General features: G+C 40.8%; 1 protein-coding gene across 2 annotated transcripts in view; it reads left to right on the top strand.

Moving 5' to 3' along the window:
* LOC150085481 (potassium voltage-gated channel protein Shaw-like) overlaps nt 1–17391 on the top strand; it is a 193065-nt gene that overhangs the window by 162644 nt on the left and 13030 nt on the right. The window contains exon 4 of one of the 2 annotated variants that reach the window (XM_090373287.1): nt 8725–8937. In XM_090373287.1, the coding sequence (XP_090229413.1) occupies nt 8725–8937 (213 nt within the window). The remainder of the gene's footprint in view (nt 1–8724; nt 8938–17391) is intronic. The other variant, XM_090373288.1, reaches the window with a different exon arrangement.

The following is a 17391-nucleotide window of genomic DNA, read 5'->3' as shown; positions in this document are numbered from 1 at the left end:
TCTACAGAAGTTAAACATTGTCAAGTTGTTGGATTTTAGGCGAATCAGCAACTTAGGCGTATTGCTTTTTATATATATTATGTCTGTAAATTGCGTGTGTTTTGTGGTCTATTTGCTGTTTTCTGGACGAAAAACACAGGTTTCCGGCAGAAAAACCATGCTAACTTCACCGGAGACCGACTAACTCAGCCACGCTGTGAAAAAGCTCCATAAAAATTCCTCGCGTCATCGACAGGACTCAAAGACTGGTCTTTTCCACCCAGTGTAGGGAAGACGGCGATTCTATCAAGTGTGCTACCCACGAGGACTACTTCAGTACACTCTTAGTCGAAAGTTCAAAGAGTTGTTCCTTCATTTCTTCTGAAATTGCTGTTTGCTTAATAGTATTCTGATATGCAATGTTAAAACCAAAAACTTATCACACGTGTAAGAAAATTTTTCGTTATTTTCCCCCATGAAAATTGTTCGGATAGTACAAAAATAACAAAGTATTGTAAAACAAAAATTTAGCTTTCTCAAAATTTCAGTTTTGTTGGTTGTACAAGGTGGTGCGTTTACCCCAATGGGTACACGTACCACCTGTATTTTGGGTACACACGTACCTAAAGGGTACACTGTAGAAAAATACATCCATAAATTACTTTTGATAAAACAGGAACGCCAGATTAGGACGTAACCAATAACCCGCCCAAACACTCGTCCACCTGGGCTAGTGACTGCACTAAAGAGAAACAGATACAAATTAGGGTCAAATGTGTGAGTACACAAGGCAGGATTTACCTGGGAGCGGTAATGCAGTTGCTTCAGAGCTCTAAGTTCGAGGAGACCACTGGACCAACACAAAATTATTGCTCTTTTTATTTATTGCGTCTGAATCTAACTATTCGTAAATATTTATATCACAGCAATATACACTGAGTGATCACTGAATTATGACTACCTACCTAATACAAAGTATTAGGTAGGTGGTCACAATTTTGTAGCTGCTACTTTTGCCCTCAGCACAGCAGCTATCCGACGTGGTATTGATTCAACAAGATGTCGGAAGAGTTCGGGAGGTATGGCCAACCAAGGTCAGAAATGCAAGTATGGAGATGACTGCTGCATCCAGACGCCTGATATGCTTTTCCATAGTGTCCCATAAGTGCTCTATGCGATTGATATCCAGCGAGTTCGAAGGCCAATCGATATGCTGGAAGTCAGAACTATGTTCCTCAAACCATTCTGCACAACAAGTGCCCGATGGCTCTGCGCATTGTCATCTTGAAAGACGCCATCGCCATTCGGGAAAAAGTTGTAACATAGCGGGGTATACACAGTCAGCAAGCAGGTGACGATAGCGGAGACCACTGATACATTGTTCCACATGCACCAGTGGTTCAAGTTCCTGCCAGTGAAACATGCCCCACACCATACAACCGCCTCCACTGGCCTGCACTTTTGATACCATGCATGATGGATCAAGAGCCTCATGTTGTTGACGCCAAATCCGTACACGACCATCCACGGTGTGGAGTAAATAACGTGACTCATCGGACCAGCACACCTTCTCACCAACTTGCATGCTCTTTGCACCAGGCGAGTCTTTTACGCCGATGAACGTTGGTTAGGAGAGGATACGGTAGGGGTCGTCTGCTAACGTGCGCCCATACGTGCAAGCGTGCGACGCATGATCATGCCAGATATTGTTCCGGGTTGGCCCATGTTGTATTGGGTAGTCAACTCTTCAAAAGTGCTGCGCCTGTTTGCCTGTGCGAGTCATCGGACCCGGCGCTCACCTCTAAAATCAACCTTTTGCTGTTTGCAGTTTTCCGTCCGGTCGTTGTTTGACCATTTTGACGCCAGTCCTGGTACACTTTAACTAACTTGGTTTTCAAAAAAAAATTTTTTTTTTTTGTTCAATTAGATATGTAGATAAATACAGTATTCTCCTAAATTTGATTATTTGTATGTCATTTAAATTGTGCGAGCTTTCTTTAAATTATTTGCTTGTTTAAACTGATGCTTTGTCTTTAAAACAATGGTTAAAAAAGCACTAAAGTATTTTAAAAGCAATAATTGGACAGGCGGGATTGACAGCTCGGTGTCAGTTTTGCTTGTTTAATAAGTCACCCCTCCCTGTGTGAATAATGGATGAATGGGGGGGGAAGTATAAAAAAGTTGTAAAATGTAAAAACTATAAAATGCTGCCTTGAAATGTAGGGATAGGAAAAAAAAACTATAAAATGTAAAGAAAAGAGAAAAGAAAGGAAAACACTATAAAATGTAAACAAAAAAAAAATTGTGTGTGAGCGAATGATATAAATTGCATGTTCAATTCCACTCTCTACACCAGATGGACGGATGGCCATGAGATCCCATATCTCTGTCTTCTCCCCCAGCCTTCGGTCTCCCCTCTCCTCTAACTTACAACTATTAGCGTGCTAATCATTTTGTTAAATTGCTTGAGCCCTACACTCAAAAACTTAATGACATCAAATCGCATAACTAGCACTCCTTTTGGCTGACCCCCTATCTATAGCGGTTATTATTTTTTTTAAGGTCCTAGCCACTGAAATCACACGAACGTAGGTGGCAGGACCTGCCAGAGTAAATAACTATAATACTCGTGTACCTGGTCTGCCTCCACGGGCGGAGTGTGGGCAACGTTGGGTCCCATTAGGGGCCAGCGACCAAATGACCAGAGGAACAACGGTACACGACACTACACATATATACTGGTGTGCAAAACTTAAGGACCAACACTTTCTAAAGGTTACAACCATAAATTCTTTACTTATTGTTTGTTTGTTTGTTATTTGGATTTTAGGAGCATTAGCAACTAAGGCCATATTGCTCCGGGGATATGCGGTGGTCATTCCCTGACCTTTCCGCATCTTCCGTATTTGGTGGTCACAGGCTCGAACCCCGGTCTAATCAAGAAGTGTGTGCTACGCACTGCTGCTCCTGCCCACCTGGCTACGGAGGCGCCATCTTTACTTAAGGTACTCTTTACTGATGAGAGTAGATTCAGTCTTAGGAGCCATTCTGGACGTCAGATGATCTAGCGAGGGGTTGGCACACGGAATCATCCCGCAAACATTACTGAAAGGGATCGATATGGCGGTCGAGGTGTTCTCGCCTGGGGAGACGTTATCTTGGATGGACGTACACAACTCCAGAAACTGGAAGGCGGTACTGTAACCAGCGCACGCTACTGTACTGAAGTAATCCTTCCCCATGTGCGTCTGTTCCGAGGTGCCATTGGCCCCGAGTTCGTGTTTATGGATGATAACACCACACCCAATGCTTGTTGATATGCTTTTGGAAAGTGAGGACATTGTTCGTATGGATTGGCCTGCCCGTATTACCGATTTAAATCCATCGAAAACATATGGGACACTCTGGGGGAGACATCTAGTGGCACATCCGCACCCACCAGAAAACGTTCACCAGCTGAAGATGGCGCTGACAGAGGAATGCCCGATGTTACCGCAAGAACTTATCAACAACATTATTCTAAGTATGGACAGGCGGCACAAAGCCTGCATCGACATTAGGGATGGCTATATCTCCTACTGAAGACCACCTCTTCCCTTTGTTCCATATTTAGCGGTGATGCATCTGTATCATGGCAGCCAGTGCTATGTTGCCATTTTTGAATACAGTCCCTCTGTACCGTTTTCTTTCCGTTGATGTGTCGGTGTTGTTTCCTTTATCATTTCTGTACCTCCCGAGGTTCCTTTGGTTTTTTTTTTTTTTTTTTTTTGATTTGGTAGTTGTTGGCGCATCGGCTTCTGTGGCCATATTGCACCTCCCAAGGTTTTTGCAGTACTTTGATCCAAGCCCGAGGCGGGAATCGAACCCGCGACCTTTGGGTTGCCGGGCAGGTACTTTACCCACTCGGCTAGCCCGGTCGGCGGTTCCTTTGGTATGCTTTTCTCATATCTAGGCCACTCCTATGAGAAGCTACAGATGAAAACCTGACTGGTCCTTAAATTTTGCACACCAGTGTACAAGATCCATACACCATTAAACCTCTGGCAATCACAGTGTTCTGTTTTACAATGTATTCAATATTTTACAATGTTTTACTACGCGTTCTGGTGCCATTTGACACTAAACACACTCTACACTTTAACCACGGTAGCTCTCTAACACCCACCAGTTCGTCGAGCACCCACGATCCGTCCTTTATCAAAGTCCCATAAATCCTTCCTTTTACCCATCACGCTCGGAATTTTACTACCTACTGAACCACTGACACCTTATCTATGCTACGTAGGTCGACTAACTCCGCACTCTCATACCTCACGTGGTCAATGGGTCGCATTCAGTTTTCATAGGAGTGGTAATAATTCAGTGATCACTAAGTGTATTTGTGCGATATCTAGTATCCACTTAATAATGCCAGGAATCATTCCTATTTCTTTCTTTCTATTCTTCGTATAAAATATTTAGCAGACAGACTCCTGTTCCGCTTTTCGATGTAAATACATAAATATCCAATAAAATAATTAATGTTAATAATAAATGTATATATATAAGTTAAATGAGAGGATGAGAATAAAAAATTAGCTACAAAGTGGGGTATTGGTACTACAGAAAAGACGTAAAAGCATGGGAAAAATGAAAAGTACTTATTGTTGAAAATCTCGTGATTTCAAGGGTCTATCATCAAAATCACAGGAAAGACAACAAGAAGCAGGGCCTCTGTTTCTGACATGAAACATACGCTAGTATACGGCGGTAGCAGCAAAGGGAATTTGAATTCAGTGGTATAGGAAGATAGGGGTAAACGTTGAAGTGCTTTTATTATAATTTTTTTCATAGTTGGGAATAGTGAACGTATATATCATGGCTGACCCGACAGAGGGCGGAAAGCAAAAAAGGAAAGTTGAAGTCAAGTATAACCCACTGAATCCGAAGAGGTATGCAGTCAGAGGGAACTATCATGCCAGACAAGGAAGGAAGCCAGCAGTACAAACGATCTCGAAACCAGAGATGAGCAGTGTGCTTCTCTCTGCGTAGCTAGGCAGCGAACCAGACTGTCCCTTCCAACTTACAATCATGCAGATCAACGCACAGCACTCTAGATGCGTTGCTGATGAGATCAGGCTCATTGCAACGGAAAATTTATTTGATATTATATGCATTCAGGAACCTTATGTCTCTAAGCACTTTTATGGACAATCTTCCAAAGTTATGGGATATCCCATGACTTCAAGAATCATTCAGTCCTCTGAAATAGACCGCAAATCTGCCATCATCATATTCAAGAACAAGCTGGATATCACTGTTATCTCTCTGGCTTGTGTAATCAAAATTCTACCTGTATTTTAGTCTCTACATCAACTTTCTCATTCTACTTACTGTCACTATATTGTCCACCATGAGCAGATATTAATTTATCACAAAGATATCTAGAACAGGTGTTTGCTACTTTAAATCCCACATATTGAATAATTACAACAGATTCTAACTCAAAATATTTCTTATGATTCAGCAGTGTCTTGGACAACAGAGGAAGGATTTTCGAGGAATTTTTATTCACCTACAATTTAAATCTGCACAACTAACCCAACCAACCGTATACCTTCTCAAACGTCCATGGAGAATCAAACATTGATTTAACCATTTCAACGCCTGCCATTTCCTCGAAGATCTGATTGGACCATACATACTGACTACACAAACAGTGACCACTAAGCAATAAATTTTAAGGTATATCTCCTTCCAAATACTACAGGTACGCCTCTTTGTCCTCTTCCAAAAGATCTTAGAAGATTTTCTATCAAAACCATCAAATGGCCTTTATTTATGTCTTCAATTCACCAGGATTTTAACGTTGACACTCGTCGCTCTTTGAACCAGTTCAATGCCTCAGAATATGCATTCTATGTACAGGCTGACTTACTTCGCGCTACAGAACGCCCCGCTAAGAAGAAAATTAGTAAGCATACTACAGTTCCATGGTGGACAGCTGAACTTTCCACTCTGCGCAAAAAAAGTACACAAAGCACGCAGAGACTTTCAACGGAGAAGGTTCTGGCCTGAACCAGAAATCAGCAGACTAAAAAATATCTATAAAGGCCAGCGGAAAGAATATGTAAATACAGTTTCAAAACAAAAACTTACCTCCTGGCAATACTTAGTTCACTCCACAGGAAATTCTGATCCCTGGGGTCTATTATATAAAATTAGCAAAAACAAGTTTCACTCTCATGAAGTGTACAACACTGTAGTGAACAACGATACAGAAACCACTAACTGGAATGACTCAGTTAATGCCATCCTGGATCGCTTGCTTCCCCTAGACGATCTCACCACAGAAACTCCAGAATAAATATCTATTAGGAATTGCAACTCAACCTACCACTCCTTATATGAAACGGATCTCTTCCCTCTTCCCAAGCTAAAGCTGGCCTTAAGCAAAATAAATATTCATAAATGTCCAGGTTTAGATCTTGTGGAAAATGCTGTAATTCTCAAATTTGGTACAACAAATGTCTTACTGAGGGGATTTTTCCTAATCTCTGGAAGGTAACTCTGATCAAAATTATTCACAAGTCTGACAAAAATAAATCTGATCCCAAAGCATACAGACCCATCTCTCTTTTGCCAAACCTTGGCAAACTATTTGAAAGATTGCTAGTACCCAGAATAACAGATTTAATTGAAGGCCAAAACTTAATGTCTCCATCCCAATTTGGCTTCAAGAAAGAAAAATCATGTGAGGACGCCTTGGTCTCTTTAGTTAACCATATATCAGCTTCCAGGGCTAAATATGAACTGGCCATATTCATTGACTTCGAGAGGGCTTTTGATTCCCTCTGGTGGGAGGGCGCTCTCAATTGTCTTACCAAAGCCAAGTGCTCTCAGAAACTGTTCCAAGTTATTAGAAGCTACTTCCAAAATAGACTCATTCAGTAAGATAAGCAAATTCAGGTAAGCAAATCCCTTTTATACCTGAATTAAAACACCTTGGCGTAAATTTAGATCACAGGCTAACCTTCTTCTCTCATATTAATGAGAGAAGAAGGTTAGCCTGTGATCAACCTCGCCTGGAAGATTAAGAAGTTCACTGCAGCAATTATCCGCATTTCCAAATCGGACTGGGGACTAAATAAGAAGACTCTCTTACTGTATTATACATATTATACAGCAGTATTCGTACCAATAACAACATACGCTTCGGGAGTCTGGTTCCATAGAGCCGTTAATGTTAAACTCCGTCCCAAGTTCATCTCCATTCAACGGATTATGCTGTTTGCCATGCTCCGGGCCTGCAGGAAAGTGTCCTCTGCTGCTCCGCAGGTCCTTGTTGGAGTCTTACCACTAGACCTGCATGTCATCTTCAAAGGACTATGCTATCGTCTAAATCACAGAGTTCCTGGCGAGATTCTCGGCATCTCACGCAACCTAAGTGCTAACGTCCAAGACGGGAAACGGATAATCTGGAATGAACTTATCAATGTGTGGCAATCACGATGGGATTCCAGTACTACTGGTCATGTCACCCGCTCTTTTCTTCCTGCAGTTACCTTCCCTCTCAACAAGAACGTTTGCCAATGGTTTTCTCCCAGCTTAACAACGTCATATTTACTTACTGGGAACGGCTCCATCAACTCCAAACTATTTCAATTTGGCTTGTCTGACATCAATCTCTGCTCTGTGGTGCTGAGGAAACCTGGACGCACATTCTGTATCGCTGCAATCTGTACCACGACGACAGATCTACACTACAAACTGCTGTCAGCAACTTTTTGAAGGAAATGAAGTGGCACTGACTGAAAATTCTCAATCGTTCTCAGCTCTACAACAATTCTCCTCTGCTGTTTTCACCAAAAGAAAGCACCTCTTCTCGAGTCTATCATCATATCAGCAACAAGGAACCAACCGAACACCTGCAATGTCTATCGATATCTCTTAAAACTGATATCACCTGCCATCTCCTTTTTTTTTCTTAGCTGGTACCCCAGTTTGGGCAGCTGTGGGTACGGGATTAGCTAGCACCCACTGGTATAGCACTACCTCCAGTGAGTGCGGTTTTCGTCCTTCCTAGGATAGAAAAGACTGCTGTCTTGTGGTTCCTTGCACCACAATTTATACTTCTGATCAGTTGCGTGATGTGATTTGCTGTGTGGACATGTTACATGTTCATTACACTTATAACATTGTAATTAACATGACTCTGTGTATATCATTGTATATAAAATAATATGTATGTATATATATAGCGGATTTGCCAGTTTCTGGCTAGGGGTAGCTTGTTGTTTTGTTAATAAAGAAGAAGAAGGAGGGAAGCCAAAAGAACTTGGAAGCCGAGTGAAAGTATATTTCTATATATTCATGCATTCACATACATTCAATATTTATATATATTTATTTATATTTATATTCATTCAAAAACAGATGCTGTCTTTCCTGTGATTTTGATAGTTGACCCCTGATAAAGACATTAAAATCATCAGATTTTCAGTAATAAGTACTTTTATTTTCAGTACTTTTATTTTTTCCCATGCTTTTACGTGTTTTCCGTAGCTCATTTTGTTGCTCATTTTCTATTCTCATCCTCTCATTTAACTTACATACTGTATCTATTATGGTCGTTGGGTTCCTTCTGCCAAAAAATGCAGTGTCCTTATTCCATAAACTATATTACTATATTTTTAACATATCTCTTCAATTTCTTATAAATGATGTAATATATATATATAAATAAATATACATCCACTTTACTAGGTAACAAAGAAGAATCTCTGCCAATGCTCATGCAAAATCATTCTGAAAACAAAGAAGAGAATACTGCACTCCCTGCCTCCTCACTACCTCCTCCAAAAAGCAGACGGCAAAGTGCAATAGAAAAAGCTGCCCGGTTGATAGATCTAGGCTCCTCCGTGTCCCCAGCTTCTGCTGACCCTGGAGGATCTTCCAACCAAACAGTAAAAATCACTGGTTTGTTCCAGTTTTTTTTTTTTTTTTTAATATTATTTATTTAACTATGAAATAATGTATGCACATGATAAACTTGCACATTTACTGCCCTTGATTCATTATCTACACATTTATTTAATACCTCTACACAATAACTTGGCTTTGCATTAGCAACACCCCCTTGTGTAGGAATGGACTAGTCTATGATGCTGGTGAAGGCTCAAAAGTTAGGAACGGCTGATACAACACTGTAGTTCGTCCCGTGGCGATCAGTTTTTGGGTGTCTGCTTGGAAGAATGAGTGAGCATCGAGATCTTTCCGACTTCGAACCTGCAATGGTTGCAGCGGCAAGGCGTCTAGGTCCCAGTATCTCGATAAGGGCCGACATGGTTACGCGCTCCCGTTAAGTGGTGTCTCGAGTCTATCGTGACTGGCCCAATAGTGGTCAAAAGATCAGCCAAAGGTCCGTGGTGAGCGTCGTCTGTCACATTTCGTAATACGGCAGCGTCGTAGCAGTGGCCCAGCTAACCACCCAGAACAACGTAGGAGCAGCAAGACCAATATCCACATGGACTATGCGCCGGAGATTAGCTCGTATAGGCTATGGCCCGTCACTAGTACCTGTGCTCACTGCGAGACACAAGAAACCGCGCCTTGCATGGACACGACAGCAACAATACTGGACGACCGCCATGTGGAAATCTGACGCCTAGTCTGATGAATCCTCTTTTTAACTCTATCATGCCGATGGGCGTATTTACATTTTGAAAAAGCAAAGTGAGGCCACGGCATCTGAGTGCACTGTTGGTGTTTGGCAGGCTGGATGCGGTAGTGTTATAGTTTGGGGACTGTTTTCATAGCCTGCCCTTGGTCCTCTGGATGTGTGAAATGTTTTTTTTTTTTTTTTTTTTTTGTTTTGGCTGATGCTACATAAGCTTGCCTTCTTGCATCATGTACCTCTACTACTACACTGAAAGGAGAGAATTCATGGTATACCTGGTTCCTGGGCAACGCGATACTGTCACCTCTCTCGCCACTGGACGAACCCACCCACCGCTTGGCAGGTATATAGGTACACTGCATTCACGTAGACGGTAATTCGATGTCAGTATGGATAAATATCATGAGTTAATCCACTTTGAAAGAGCGATGATAGTGGGTGCCCAACGCATGGGTCTCTCTATCGCGGAGGTGGTACAGAAATTGCACTATACCCGTTCGACAGTATCAAGAGTGTATTCGGAATAGGCTATTTCCGGAATAACATCTAATCGTGGACAGCGCTGTGGGTGGAGAAAGGTGGTGGATGAACGTGGCCGTCGACATCTGTCTCGCATTTTTTCAGCCAACCGGAGAGCGACAGTGACACAAATCACCGCCGACTTCAACGAGGGAGGTGCCAGAAACGTCTCCACCAAGACCATCAGGCGATGATTAGCCGCAATAGGTTATGGGAACCGCCGACCCATCAGAGTCCCATTGCTAACACCACGACACAGGACTGTACGCCTCAACTAGGCGAAATAACATCGGCACTGGACCTTGGATGATTGGAGACGGGTCTCCTGGTCCGATAAGTCCCGTTTCCAGTTATTTCGAGCGGACGAGAGGGTGCGTATCTGGCGGAAAATGCACGAAGCTATGCACCCGTCATGTCAACAAGGAACTATTCAGGCAGATGGACGGTCGATAATTGTCTGGAGAGTGTTCAACTGGCACACGTTGTTGAGACCTTTGGTACGTCTAGCCGCATCTCTGAATGGTCCAGGTTACGTGTCCATCACTGCAGACCATCTGCATCTCTTCATGATCATCGTGCACCCACAGGGCAATGGACTCTTCCATCAGGACAATGTGCCTCTCCACAAAGCCGTGGTGACTAGAATATGGTTCGAAGAGCATTCCACAAATTTTACCAATATGAAATGGTGTCCCCGTTCACTGGACATGAACCCTGTCAGGCATCTTTAGGATGCTGTAGAAAAGTCCGTAAGAGCTTTGGATCCTCCACCCAGGAATGCGACGGAATTATGGACATTGGTGCAACATAATATCTTTTGTTTATATTTCTATTTGTGATGCTAGTCATTAATGTATCATCGCGAAAAAGGGTTAGAAATGTGAAATTCCTAGGTGATGCACTTTCTTTGAACACCAGTGTATATTTTGCAACTATTCTTCCTCAATTTGAATTTATGTTCTCTCATCTGCATAGCCAGAGCAACAGGAAGAGTCCCATGAGATTGAATTTGCTCAAGCCATTGAAAGCCTTAAACACCTTAATTAGATCACCTAGCAGATGCCTAGTCTCCAGACGCTACAATTTACAGAACTGAAGCCTTTCTTGGTAAGAGTACCTTTTAGTTTCCCTCACTAGTCTCGTTATCCTTCTCTGCTCGTTTCAGCAGCTCTGCATCCTTCAAAAAATGAGGCCTCCAGACCTTTATGCAGTGTTCAAGATGTGGCCTGATCATTGCCTTATACCAAGGAACAGTCAACTCCTTATTCCTCTAGCAAAATTGCTGTTGACAAAACTTCATGAGCTGTTCTGGCAGGCAGCTTGTCTGCACAACTTTATAGCTGACTGCACCATTATCCTCGGGTCGTTTTCATTTTGTATTACCCTGAGTGTAATACCACACAGCAGACATAGCCTGAGATCATAGAGAATATATTACAATCAAGATCATAGCCATGTATTATTTTTAGTATTTTCAATATTATACTAATCTTAAATAGCCAAAATATAATCATCTAAAAATTGATCAAAATAACATGTAGATATGCTGAAATTATAAATGCAATAAAAATTTGTACTTCATAAAGCCGAAATTTATGGCAGAGCTGCTATTCCCAAGCTATTGGTTACTGATAGTAATTCTACAAAGAGTATGCAATAGTGTGCTTTATAAGCACAAAACTGACACATGATGATTGGAAACATGTAATATTTTCAGAAGCTTCATAATTCACACTTTTTCCAACGTGTTTCAAGATGCTAATGCTCCAATAAGTACAGCCAAAAATTCTTTGGACAAAAAATCCGAGTTTCCACGATAATAAAACGATGCAACTCTCACCAGGAACAGACTAACTCAACCATGTTGCGAAAAAACCCATAAAAATTCATTTCGTCACTGACGAGACTCGAAGTCAGGCTTTTTCCACCAGCAGAAGGAAAGTGATTATAACTGCACTGCTACCTGCGAAGGCCATATTGGTCTAAATTTGGCACATGAGATACCAGATCACTTCAGTAGATCTAGATAATTCTTTGTAAAGTCGACTCTCTCTCTCTCATTCAGGAGAATGTTAGGGTTGTGCTTTCCAGAAATTATGCATTCCAAGTGGTCAAATTTTCCAGAAATTTGGCCACCTATTGTGATAGGTAGGTCTCCTGTTCAGGTTTCCACAGAAAATATGCTTCAAAACAATCGAAAAACATTCTTGAAAATTGTTTAACTTAAATTATTTAGAAATAAATCAATGCAAATAGTCTCTGAAATGGCTTTCAGAGAAAATGCCTTCGGGTCGCCAGTGCATTAAACTGAAATTCGATTTTTGCGTCTAGTGCCATGTACTTAGCTAGTACGGTAATAAAGTTTTCGATTTTTTGTACAAATATCTCGTAGAAATGTCTCTTCTTTATCATTTATACTTTGTTCATCCTCATCCACCTTCGACCAGTGATTTTATTCCCATACTACTGTATCCAATCCCATAGGTGCTCAATCCAATTGACCACCCATGGGATGAGGTGAAACGAGTTTTTCAGAGTAAAGATCCGCAACCATCCAATTTGCAAGTAGTGAGGGGAGAAATTTGGTCAACATGGACCAGCATCCGTGTGGTACGCTTTGGACACCTCGTTGAGTCCATGCCACGGCTGTTCTGATGAGAGAGGTACTTGCTGGCTATTTTAGTTTTACTTGATAAAGTGGCTGGTCCACGCCAGTGTACTCAGTTTATTTGACACGGTTTTTCACAGGCGAGACTTCGAATTTTGATGTCTTAAAAATTACATATTTTGGGTCCATTTGAGCAGTGAGCCCCACAACATGAAGTTTTTCAGTACTATCGCTATGCCACTGATAATTTTTGTCTTGCAGCCTCTCTATTAAATTGGAGTGGAATTCAAAGCCTAGCTTTTTGGAATATGGAATTAATTGTGATTAGTCTATAACGGTATTAAATTATCCAATACATATTTAGCAACTAATTTGGTACATTATCAGTAACGAAATTACAGATCAACCCCCCTCAACAAAATTCCTAAACACCTCCCCGTGCGGCGCATTATAGCCCTAGTTGCTGATGCGCCATTAAAACCCAAACCTTCTCCGTTCAATTGCAGATTAGTTGGTATGATAAATATTCTGTTTATGCTCCGGCAGAAGGACCACTTAGAGGAGTTTACAGCTAACAATTTTAATAGTATAAATGATGCAAGGAAGCAAGCTTATATGGCAAAGCTTGCTTCCAAAAAAAAAAAAAACTACCCAACGGTTTAATAATTTGCCAAATTCTATTTTTTTAACCTTTCCCATATTTATGGCTATGATGACTAACAGAACATACAGCGTGAAATTCCACATGGTCGAGCATCATCAGTTACAAAACCGAAGTCATTCGCTGATGGACCCTCCAGCAGCGGAACGTCCCCTGTAGAACCCGGACTGCAATTATTTTCAAATCTGATGTGGTTAAGCCTAAATCATGCAATAGGGAGGCTGATGATTTACACTAGCCTGCCCCCCCCCCTAAAGGAAACAGTTATGGACGAAATGATCAGGGACCTACCATACTGTTGTTCAATTAATTGTTTTAGGCTTATATTTGAATCATAGTACCTATCTTTAAGATGGTGACAAGTTTCCAGATGGTGCCCGATCCAACGTCTTGGGCATCGAGAAGGAACACGGAGTCACCTTTCGCACAAAGAAGGTCGAGTTTCCGTAAGTGTTCTGAAGTTTGGTAATGTGGTTCTTTAACCACTTCTATCCCACTGGCTTAGTCTATTCTCCAGTATGTTTACCACAGCATTATGGGAGTTCACCCGGATGCCATGGGATCTATGGCATCTGAGTGCAACATGGGCTAGAGACTCGGTAGCCAAGCATCCTCTCCATGCTTCGCCCTCTAGATGTTCTGGAGAGGGTAAGGGGGGAATTTATCGTTGTTTTAATAAATTCAATGTATATGTGACCCTATAAAACCTGGTTCCGTCTCCAACCCATCGATGCTGAGCCCTGATCTTGGTGGACTCTTTGAGACTACAGTGTAAAAGGTGACTCCATTGTTCCTTAATCTTAGCCTAGGTATCAAGCCTATTCCGACCGTCTGCTGGCATTTTATTTACCACGTTAATTTCGCGCTGAGTGGAAAGGGAAGAAGCAACAGATCTTATGAGAGCAGAGGCAGAATACTGAAGTTTCTCTATCCTTCTAAGTTTGAGGAGGGGGATAAGCCATTTAAACGATGGTATTCCCAATCCACCCTCAATGATACCTGCATAGAGATAAGCTGTGGGAACATCCTTGGGGAGGCGTAACCACTGCTTAACTGCCGATCTAACCTGGGTATCCAGTTTGTTTAGCGTGGAAACTGTCACGCTACCTAGGACGAGCCGGTGGAAAAGCCTAGGTATTAGATATGTCCTTAGAGTCTCTGCTGAGCTTTTAGTGGTGCTTTCCTAAGCTTCCTCGAGAGGTCATCCAGGTGGCGCCAGCGTATGTTCTCGCAGTAGGGGTGAACTCAGCACCAAGGTAGTCTCACACTTATTAACGTCACCGGACGATAACCTATTATCTCCAAGGAAGAAAGGACAGCACTCTACTTTCATCTTCTTCTCCTTTCCAGAGGGCACCAAAGATAGTGTCCAAGATTTATCCATATTTGCCGTAAGGCCTCTGCACTAGAAAAAGGTAAAATCCTATCGAGAAGGCAACGCAGTCCAGTAGTTGTTGTAGCTATGATAAAGTCATCAGCGAATGCCAGGGCATTCACTTTGTAGGTATTGATAGTATAGCCAATAAGGCTAGATTAATGAATATGTCTAGGTCAATTACAAGATTGAACAGAAAAGGAGACAAAGGGTCTGCTTGCCTCACTCCCCGGGTAGGATTTAAGTCCCGCTTTCACCAAGGAACTTTATGCTAGTAGAGGACTGTTGTTAGAGATTTTCAATATACGAGATAAACGAATTAATTAGATAAATTTATTCAAACTACCCACTAACACGACACCAGATGGTAATGCTCGGGTAAGTCAGGCTTAGCTTCGCCAATGTGCATTATTACAACACATAGTGCAAAAGTTCTTTCAGGTGATTTTTTTTTTAATTTTAACTTGCAATTTATGTTTTAGTTACACTAAAAAATTACGCCCAACATCAATATCAGCGATACGGTATGTGTAATATATTAGAAAAGAACAATGAAAATAATAAATTATAATAACAAGCTCGTATATTAGACAAAATAAATGTAAATATTTCACATATACATTTACATAACTTTAATAAATGAAAATTACACCCAGTAATATTATGAGCTCACAAAATTGGAAGTTTAAAAGTCAATGATGCATAATTTATTAAACATTATATGAGTTTTTAATTGCGGTTTGTAAAATAATTAAAAGGCAAAAATTGATCCAGTTTTGTTAATTTACAGGGTTAAGCGCTGAAAATATGGAATCAAACTTATACAAAATTATTTCAGTTGGTAAAAAATTCCTCAAAAAATATTGTCTCTTACCGATAAAAATGAGTGCTTCTGAATTCTTCCAACTTTCCAGTCATGTATTTTAAGCAACTAGAAAATATTTTTCAGTTCTTCACAACCATTAAATTGTCGTCTGCTGATAGGAGTTATGAAACAGGTTCGTTAAATGCATTAATTATTCCGTCTTGTATGACCAGTTAACAAATTAAAACGACCAAAAACTTAAATGCAAATTGGTCTGTATTAAAAATAACTAATTGAAAATAGCCAGTTGATATTCAATCAATTTACAGAAAAAATAAGATATAAAATATCTTTCACATACACATTACTGTTACCGAGACAGCGTAATCGACCAACAAACAAAGTAAACTATTACGCCACCTATGGTTTTAAAATATCATTAAGGATTTCGTTATAATCGAGTTTTATACATGTATTAGCCAAAATGTGAGATTCGTATTATAACTTTCAAAGGATTACAGAGTACAATGCTAAAGTACGAGTATATCAAAAAGGAAACGACTACAAATAAATATCCTTAAGTTTCACTGTCTCACGTGTTAAATGATTAATTATTACGGCATAAAAAACAGTCATTCAAAAAACTTGTTTACTTTTACAACCTAAACTTTCAATTTAGGTCGTAAAAGTAAAACAAGGCACATAAAAGTCATGTTATCATCGTAATATTTTCAAAATATACATACCAGTCTAGTGCGAAATACGTAAAATGTGAACACGAACACATGCCAGTAAAAATTAATGTTCCAAAGATATTCGTTAAGAAAATACAAAGCTGACACATTAACTCATACTATATTATACACAAGGTAGAATCAAGAAACGTTTACTAACTTTAGTACACACACACACACTGGTCAAAATAATTCGAACCTTTATTTAGTTTTCGAATCGGGCCGCCTTCATTTCGAATAACAGTGTGAGGAGCGGCATGAACTCTATAAGGTGTTTTAGGTTTAAGAGCGTTTTGGTCTAATTGTAACCAGCAAAATATCGCGTAGCTGCAACAAAGTTGAAGGAAGAAAACTTCATTGCCGAATAGCTATCTCCAGCATATGCCACACATTCTCCACAGGCTTGAGATCAAGTAAATGTGAGAGCTAGGGAAAATGATGGAAATCCATGTCATCGTCTCCAAACCATTCCTCCGCGATTCTGGCACGATGCACTGTTACATTGTTATCCATAAAGTGGTCATCACTTTCGGGATAAAAGTGCAACGTTGCAGGGTACAACAGATATGATACAAAATTTAGGTACTCCCAGAATGACATTCGATTTTCCTTCGGTATTAACGGACCCCATCCGTGCCAACAAAACATTCCCCATACCAGATGCTTGGGTTGTCTTAACAAGGTAAGCAGAATCCATCGCCTCGTGAGGTTCTATCCTCTCTGCCTAACAGCAGTGCAAAACGAAGTGTACTGTGATTCGCCTGACTCCTCATGACTTTCTTCCATTGTTACACTGTTCAATCATGACTTTCTCGTCACCACTGCAAGCGGATTTTTCTCTTTTTCTCTGAAACAAGTGGCTTCTGCATAGGCAGTCGACCGACAATACCCAGTTTCTTCAATTCCCTACGCATGGAACGTGTTGAAATAGGACAGTTCTGGCCTTAGTTGACTTCAGATGTTACTCTGTTCAACAAAATTAACGGTACAAAATTTTTTTAACGAATATTTTATTGTGAGGCAAATATTTGAATCAATAGGCATCCTGGCAT

This window comes from Mastigoproctus giganteus, chromosome 5 (assembly GCF_048544385.1).
Source record: "Mastigoproctus giganteus isolate SK-2022 chromosome 5, ASM4854438v1, whole genome shotgun sequence".
In the NCBI taxonomy this organism is placed as follows: Eukaryota; Metazoa; Arthropoda; class Arachnida; order Uropygi; family Thelyphonidae; genus Mastigoproctus; species Mastigoproctus giganteus.
The sequence above is the reverse complement of the archived record's forward strand: the minus strand, read 5'-3'. Positions and strand labels throughout refer to the sequence as shown.